Source organism: Rhipicephalus sanguineus, chromosome 3 (genome assembly GCF_013339695.2).
Source record: "Rhipicephalus sanguineus isolate Rsan-2018 chromosome 3, BIME_Rsan_1.4, whole genome shotgun sequence".
Classification (NCBI taxonomy): domain Eukaryota; kingdom Metazoa; phylum Arthropoda; class Arachnida; order Ixodida; family Ixodidae; genus Rhipicephalus; species Rhipicephalus sanguineus.
This window is the reverse complement of record NC_051178.1, coordinates 137746892-137755992: the sequence shown is the minus strand read 5'-3', so window position 1 is coordinate 137755992 and position 9101 is coordinate 137746892. Positions and strand designations below refer to the sequence as shown.

The following is a 9101-nucleotide window of genomic DNA, read 5'->3' as shown; positions in this document are numbered from 1 at the left end:
GATGTTTCTTAAGCCAAAGCAAAGAACACTACAGATTATGAAAGAGGGGGGAACTGTTTATTAAAAAAAATATAAAGTGGTGCTTCAGGGGCCCTCTTTGTCAAATCTTCAAGAATAAGAGCAGAAAAAAAATTTTAGCTTCTTTTTTAGCCACTCTTGAACTGTATAGATACCACTAGGTCAAATTAAACTCTGTACAGCAACTGGAACTCGAAGTATAGGGTGGCAGCAAGCTAGAGTGAGCATGTTATGAATTATCTGTAAGGGTGTTCGTGTACGCGAGCGGTCGTTTGGAATTGTTTGAACGAGAAGCGGAATTCCCGTCTGCTTGCCGCGCTTGGTGTTTGCCATGGTGCCATGGTACTGAACCGGCAGTGCTTCGGTATCAGCCGCAGCTGCGCACCGTGTACTTTGCGCATGATTTACGTCATTTGTCTCGCGCTGTAGCGCACTGTATAATTCTCTCTCTTCTTTTGTATTTTTGCGTGGAAGGCGTTCGACGTGTCATTCATCAGTATAGGCTAGAGAAGTGACGCTGTATTTGTACGGAATAATGACGCTTGAAAATTATCTACCTAACATCGTTTCGAAGTCGATGTCATTTTCTCTTCCACGTTAACAACGCAAGAAAAGATCCACGGAAAAGGCTTGACTAAAGCCTATGCGCTGTGTACAAGCTAAAAAATAATGCTTCTGAGTTGGAGGGCCACTTCTTTTTCGTGGTATTTTATGGCACGCTGCCTTATAAACCTTCCCGGAACGGATCACGTTTAGGTGTGTTGATTTTAAATGAATGATTGAATGGTGTCTTGCGCGAACAAGCAAAGTACAGACGAAACATTTGCTTCTTGTGTCTGGCGGCGAGAAAAATCTTTTGTCCTCGTTCATTTGAATACAGACTATGTGACGCGCAAGCCATCTTATTTGCAACGTTCTATATTCCACTACGAGAACAGAATTTCTTTTTTTCAGCTAAGGCTATAAACAGACATGGAGCCGTGACACAGTAGCGCAGAATGAACGAGCTGGATGACACTTGTTGGTTTTTAAAGAATTACCAGCGCGCTCGGTACGCAAGGACCGGTCGTCATAGACCGGTCGTCACAGCACGACGTCATTGAATCGCTCTTCGCTCAGTATACACGTCGACTCGTTTAAAAACGCAATTCGTGCGAAAAGTGTAACTCTAGGTCAGTTAAGAAAGCTCCGCCAGACGTACTCAATCCAAGTCGCAGGCTAACAGGCGATTCCCTGATGTAATCGTACGAAGACTATACCAAGAAAGAGCTTGCGCGCGTATCATGCACTTTACAATTCAAACCACCGTGCGCGCGAGAAGTGTGTACGGGTGGCTGCTGGCTGTGTGATTCCCCGCGTGTGTGACAGATGCGTCTGCCACAAATGCGCGCCGCATTCCTCCGGCTAACGACGCGTTTTAAAGCGCGGTGCGGCATGCAGTGGCCGCAGAGAATGCAACACCATACGTATTCCATCGCAGTTTACCGCCCAGCGGGCGGCCACGATTTCTTCCTCTTTCTTTCCTTTTTTTATGTACACTTCGGCTCAGTCTTTTCCTCACCGTGGCTTGTTTCACTGGACGGTGAAAACAGTCGTATATATAATAATAAACTCGCGCGGTTACGCCAGGAATGCCGCAAATGTCCTGCCGCCACACATGTGTACTCGCGACGCCTTTTTTTTTTTTTTGCGGGGTTTTTCTTCGCGTACTTCCCCTCTCGGCTTCTCGGAGACGTCTGTATATACAGGTATACGCCATAGAGACGTCGTTTCCTCCAGTCTAGCGCCGCCCGCTACCGCGCGGCACCCATTCGCATTAAGGTCTCCGCTGGCATTCTTCGTGGGCATGCGGTCTTGAGGAGAGCAGCGCGGTGCGCACAACCATCAGCAACAGCGTTATGACGAGCCTGAACCGCCGAGTATGTATATAAAAGGCACAACCCGGCGCATTACGGTCGCGGCGGAGGCCTTCACGCGCGCGGGCGCCGCCGCCATTATACGAGAGCACGCGCCGAGGCCTGATTGGGTCATAATGATCACCGCCGGAAATATCTTGAGCGCGAAGTAGTACGAGGGTTCCGCAGGTGGCGTGAGACGTGCGCCTCACGCTTCTGCCCCTCGCGCCAAGGAAGAGAGAACGCGCATGCGCGATGGAACGCTCCTGGAAGACCCGTGTGTATACGTATGTCGCACACGCTTTTATACAAACTACATACAAACGGCTGTCTCATTACCGAACTAACGCTACTGAGAGCAGGTGCAAGTGTTTGTTGCCGCGCAGAACGAGAACCCGTTTTCCCATCCAGTTTTGAGCGCGTGTACACAGTATCGTGTTCCTCGCGTATGCAAATACAAACGAACAGTGACCATAAAACCAAAGCTCGCAGCGCAGCCGTGCATGCCGGGATACCAAGCGGCAGCCAGCGCGACGCCTTTCCGTTTTGTTATTTGCGTTTGCCTATTGTTCGGCTTTGAGTTCAAAACTATACAGCGCGCCGCCGCGCAAAGTCGAAAATGGCTCCGCGAGGCCCCTTCTGGCCAAACAACGCACTGAAGCGTGCACTGTTTAGGGCGCAACGGCCCCCAGGCTACGGAGGAGACTCCTTTCCGCCTCGCGTGCTGCCAAACTGCGGGCGGAACGGACACGGTGGCTTCCACCGACCGCTGAGAGCGCCCACAGCTGCGGGAGAAGAAACACGAGCGCGAGTTCAATGGCACCTCGTTCGCCTGGTACAGAACGATGGAAAACTACAGCTAAAAGGAAAGAGCACAGCATTCCTATGCTGACGATTCTTCCGCAGTGCGCACAGCAAGCCAGAGAAGGCCATGTGTAAGCAGCCGCGAAGTCACCAAACGGGTTATGTAAGAAAACGACGGAGCTTAACTGTAGCATATGCATAGAGAGAGTGACAGAACTAGATATGCTTTATATAGATTGGTGATGATGGTATGACATATGCTGTTCCAGATGTTGGGTGATAGACGAGATTATCGATACATAAACCATAACATGCATACACCTCATGCAAAACTATACTGGATTACCACAAATGAAACGTCGGAGAACCTCACAAGGAGAGTTGTGTGTTGAGTTTACGTGTTTATTTATTCTGTCATGGTGCTCCAAGTATTGCTTACCCATTCGTAAAATAAGTTCAATGATTAGTGAACAGTCGTACGTGGTGTGTGTTACGATAAGACGCTTCATTCGGTCGGCGAGTTGTTACATAGTCTTTGAGAAGTGTAAGAGAGCGAAATTATGACAGGGACTAGACAGCAGACGGACTTTCAATTCTACCTACCGTTTCTTTGTCGCCCTGTGTGACACCATGCTGCGTTGCAAAAGATACCACGCTATACCTCCGTAGCTCCGTATACCTCTAACCACGTGTGTACGTTGTTCTCGTGCAGGTTTCTCCAGCCCAGCTGACGGTCCCCGTCATCGCCGGCATGCGTCCGCGGTCTCGGCTTATCTGAGCCATGTCCAAGATGCGGCAGCCCAAGTACGGCACCCTGTCAGCGGTTCCAGTCGGTCTGTACGGCGACCCCCGCTGCTATGGCTCTGTGCGTGGCTGCTGCCGTCGGCCCGGCTGCACGTGCGGCCGCCGACCCGAGATCGACGACGCGGCACTCTATTACCACGTGCTAGGTGCCTCGTCGCTGGGTGCTGCGTCCTTGGGCAGAGCATCGCTGGGACGGGGTCATGCGCCGAGGCGCCGGTCTGCTGCTAGTGTCCACGGAGCCGCAGGCCCAGGTGCGGCGGCCGACGTCTACCTGGCTGCAGCGGCCGCCAGCGACCCTCTACTGCGAAAGCTCAGCCGCAAAGACCGCTTCAGCTCCGTCTCCTCTCGTAGGTCCATCCTCGAGTGCGACGTCACGGCGTACGATCTCATCAAAAAGTACCTGCGCACGCCGGCCGCGCCCGATAGCGATGACGACGACCTCAACAGTAACGTCTTGCTGAACGGTGCCAAGAAGAACGGCTCCCGCGCCGCGATCACCTCTGGGCATCCGTCGCCACGCCATTCTCCGGCCAAGAACTCTGCCGGGGCGTCGTCGCGACCTCCGGCAAGCCTCGAACTCTGGCCCGAGGAACCGGACCCGGACTACGACGAGGACAGCGACGTGGGCCTCGAAGCTGGTCGTTTCAAGGACCTCAAGATATCTTACTCGCCACCGCTCGTGCGCAAGGTGTCGGCACCAGCGACGCCCAAGACGCGCGCCGAGGCCGCTGCTGCTTCTTCCTCCTCTTCGTCGTCGTCCACGCGACGCTCCCAGTCCTGTTCGCCGGTGCGACCGGCCACAACCGCCGCCTCCTCAAAAAGTCCGACGCTGAACAGTCAGCCACGTAGTATATTGAAGAAGAAGAAAGCACCAGAAAGGAAGTCGCTCAATGCCACGCACAGAGGCCGCGTGTCGCACGGGACCCACTCGAAGAAGGTCACCTTTCAGGAGGGTGGCGACTCGGTGTCCTCTCAAGCATGGGAGGAGGAACCATGGGAGAACCCGCATGAGGCTGCGCGCGAAACGAAGAAGACGCGTCCGCGCATCGATTCTTCGTGGGACGTCGTGGCTGCTGCCACATCAAGCGCCCGCCAGACCGTGTACGTCAATGGAACGCCGAAGCGGCGCAACGGCAACGCCACGCACACTTCGTCGGCGAACGGTGTGGTCGAGAACAGCCAATCTCGAAAGAATGAAGCCACTTTGGCGCACAAAGCCGATTCCAAATCTGAGTCCAGGGTCGAAGTCTACGGGGAGCGCAGACTGCTGCCGAGGGAAGATAAGAAGGCCGCGAAAGCCGAGCACAAGGTCGAACAGCAGTTCAATACCGAAGTACGAGTTCGGGGGAGTCAAAAGGTCGAAATGAAGTCGCCTCCACGCATAGACATTAGAATCGAGCACCCAACTGAGAACCAAAGTCCGAAACTTGGCGAAAAGGCTACCGTGATCCCTGTCAGTTCCGCGGTGAGCTTCGATTCTGAGCCAGAGAGCCAATATCACCAGCTTAATGGCTCCTTCAAAGGCAAGGGTTGCGCTAGCGTTAATTGTGATGTGCAAGAAAGTCCGAGTAACCGCAGGACGAACATCAACATTGTACCTTGCAATGAACAAAAGGGCATTTATGTTGATCTGAATGGCAGTGAGAGCCCGTGCAGCAGCTACGAGGCTGATGCAGACTACGAGGTGATCTCCAGCCTCAGTTCTGATGACACTAAGCTCGCTGGACCCGATACCGGAAAGACTGCCATAGAACAAGAAACCAGAGTGGCCGAGCGAAAACCCAGCCTTCTCCAAGGCACCCTACAGCAAGAAAACGGCAATGCAACAGAAGCATTCGAATCATCCCACCCAGAGGAATCTAATGGTGAATGTCTGAAGGACATGCGCGAAGGCGGAGCAATTCATATAGAAAATGGGACGTCCAGTCGCAGTCCAGAAGTGCCACGAATCCCCCAGCGCCTCTCACCTCCTTTGAGCCCGAATTCTGCCTCCAATGTTCGAAATTCTTCGAGCGAGCTCTTTAACAGCCGAGCAGATTCAAACTTGGATCTGTTGCATCAATACAAACCAGACGCAGTTGCCAATTCGGAGCCTACAAATGTTCCCAGCGAAACCGATGACGAGGTTAACAAAACATCTAAGCCTGAAGAACCGCCAGTTCCCGCGAGGGCCGCCGCTGTTCAAGACACGAAAGCAAAGGAAACTTCACATCCAGACAGCGAATGCGAAAACTCGACGCGTCAAGTTCTTCCTTCGCAGAGCGTGGAACGCGGCACGGAGAAGCACTCGCCAGCGCACGTACCACCCCCTGATGATGCTTCAAAAACCACAAGGCCGGAATGTCCTGCGCGAAAGAAGCACGATCTGCAGAAGAGCGCCAAGGGTGATAGTTCGAAGGACCCCAAGGCTGCTGCACCACGAGCCGGCAAGCCCACTAGCCCGCAGCGAAACGCTAACACGAAGCAACGGGACTCGAGGATTTACCAAAAGGTCGGCGTCAAAGTGCTCCCCACGAAAGCAGAGGCCAACTCGGACGTGAAGTTGTCCTTGCCAATGGAACACCGGATATCCAGGCCGCTGTCACCGCCGCCACCGATACCGTCCAGCTCCGCTTCTCCAAGGAGAGCGCCTGTCGGTGAGTCGTAGTTCTCTATACTACAGTAAGGTGTTAACTTGGGTTGGTTGGTGCATACTAGAAGAACTTAGTATTTAGAAGAACGGGTAACAGCGCAAGGACGCTTCGTTTGTCTCAGTCTGTTTGTCCCATCCTTGTGTTGTTACCCAGTTCTCTATGCTAGACGTCGATGTGTTTTAAGTCACTGTGACTGTATGAACATCTTCCTTTCCTAATGTACACTCTCGCCGAATGCATCATTCAGCGTCTGTGACTGCATCAGAATCTGTCGGTCGCAGTTCATCTGCTGCCAGCTATAGAAACATGCCCCCGCGGTTGTGCATTTAGAGAGCCGCGCTACGGTCGGCACTGGATCGAGGTCTTAAAGTACAGTGCATAAAACTGCGCTTGTCTACCATTTAAGAGAAGGCGAATTCGATAGCGGTGTTGTCGTTCCCGTTCACACCAATCGCAGACTGCTCTTGGCGTCCCACATCACAACATAGGGAGGCGAAGCTCTTGTCCAAAACAAGGAGGTGGGAGAGAGGGGTTAGCGAAAGCACACCGTAAATGCGCGCATGCGTTTGTTCGTGTATTCGAGAGCTGCGGAGCCCTCCAAACGGAGTGGAAGGCGCGGCACGTCATCAGCAATGCAGCGCGCGCCGCGAAAGCAACCGCGTAGCTACCTCCCTTCACAAGGGAGAGTGGTGGCCGCGGCCACAGAAAATGATGTACTGCCTTCCCCGTGTATATTGGAAAGCAAAAAGAGAAGAAAATAACCCGACGACGAACGACGGTGCCTCGCCCATTCATTGAGGTACACACATGCATACGCAAAGGCATCGCGCGAAGCTTCGCCCCACCAGTCTCGGCAAAGCAGCAGCAGCAAGCGGGTCATGAAGCTGCTACGAAGGCGGTTCGTCCAGCCGGCTGGCAATCTAGGCCTCTCCTGCGCACCGTTATGCCGGCTGCTGCTGCTCTTGCTTGACGGCCGACCAGTCTGGCCGATCAGGCGCGGCGCGAGCCGCCGCACAACCTCGCGGTCTTCTTCCTCCATCTTCTTTTCGCCCGTTCGCTGGACCGTTGCCTTGCGATAGTTGGGCGCCGCCACTGCCTAGCTTCTTCGGACTCACGGCACGATCGGCTCACGACGCGGGCACGGCCCACACGCCTCGGAGGAGACGGCGAGCCGTGCGGCGTTTTCAATCCGCAAGGAACGGCGGGGTGTACGTAGTAAATTCGGCGACGTAATTCTCCCATCCCGCCGGAGGGGATGCTGCCGCGCACCACGCATACACAGCCACTGCCGCACTTCTCAACTCTCGTTCGGTTCCCGCGTCGACCAGCAGGCGTTTCCTGCTTGGTCTTATTATGATGCGTGCTAAGTTTAATGGAGCGCTTTTATAAATAGTGGCGATGCAAAAGGGGCCACAGCTACTGCTTCGTTATTCCCCGCACATATATGTACTATACATTATAGAATAGAGAAGGAAGGTTGGAAAAGTGAAGAATAAATAAAAACAGCAAAAATGCGGTCAAAGCTTTAGAGTATGTAATACTGCCGTTATGAGTTCTAGCCGAGACGTTTTTTACAATGCAGCCATAGTCTTCTCTTGGGTGGTCTCCGAATGTAGCAGTGATCGTAAAGTTCCCCGTTCATTCATGATGCCGGGCATTTTGATGGTTTGCACATATGCATAGTAATGCGTGCTCACATTGTGCCCGTTCAGTACTAGTCGATCATTGCTGCAGCTTATAGCATGGAAAGAAGGACAGCTCTGAGAAGGCAATCACTCTGGCTGCACTTTAAGCAAATGAATACAGTCCATCTGAGACAACTGATTAACTTCACCAGCCTTTCTCCTGCCAACACCAAACTTTCCATCAATGTGTAAGCGAAATAGGATCAAATATTGCACATGCCAAACTATGCCACAGACTCAGGTGGGAATATTATTTGTGTCCACCATCTTCAATAAAGAAGTGGTCTAATTGCACCAATTCCGATCTCACTCTATATGTATAACCATAGCAGTCTGCATAGTTGTCAATTACTAAGCGTTGACAACTGGGTGAGTTGCTTTTGAGGTGCATTATGATACATCTTACAGAGCAAAATAATAATAATAATAATAATAATAATAATAATAATAATAATAATAATAATAATAATAATAATAATAATAATAATAATAATAATAATAATAATAATAATAATAATAATAAATTAATAAAAAAACATGAACAGAGAACGAATAGACACCACGAACGCTGACGTCAGCGTTCGTGGTGTTCATTTGTACTCCATGTGTCTTTTTGTGCGCTGGAAGAGTGTTACAGTCAACACCCCCCCCCCCCCCCCCAACACACACACACACACACTCACACGCGCCCCGGTGTTAAGTTTATTGTTATTCCCCGCTCGTGATCTACTCTTTCTCAAACAGATGTGTCTGTAGCAGACCTTAGATTCCTTTCTCGCTGATAAATTCTTTCAACAACAAGTTTCTAGCTTGAACAGCAGCGTAGACTTTCTCGATACGACCATCAGGCTTCGCATATGTGTAGAAGCAACACCTTATCGACAAATACGATTTCGTTTTTCTTTTCTTGAGATCAGACAACGCAGCCCAACACTTTATATCAGGCGCAGAAAGCAGACCGTGAACGCCTGATAAAGATTTCAGTCACGACCCAAGAGAAGCTTTCCAGGATAAGACCAAATAAAAAAATCTTCGGGGCACCCATATAACGACGCGTTTCCTTGTATGTGGAGGACCCTCGCGACTACGCAACGCGGGTCCCTTGTTTCGCAATATTTCGAGCCGTTTCTTTTTTCTCGATCTCTCCTCGATTCTAAGTGGAGGTGCGACGAGAAGAGAGCGCCCAAAGCTTCACCACCTATACAGACTTGCATCTCGGTTCATACGAGCCACGCTCACGCGGAACGTCTCGATCGAACGGG

The 9101-nt window shown here is 51.7% G+C and overlaps 1 protein-coding gene across 1 annotated transcript in view; it reads left to right on the top strand.

The window, feature by feature from the left end:
• Window positions 1-3422: 3422 nt before the first annotated feature.
• The window catches only part of LOC119387262 (uncharacterized), a 151578-nt gene continuing 145899 nt past the window's right edge, over window positions 3423-9101 (top strand). Inside the window, exon 1 of the mRNA XM_037654597.2 lies at window positions 3423-6157. Within this exon, the coding sequence (XP_037510525.1) occupies window positions 3499-6157 (2659 nt within the window). The 5' untranslated portion in view covers window positions 3423-3498. The remainder of the gene's footprint in view (window positions 6158-9101) is intronic.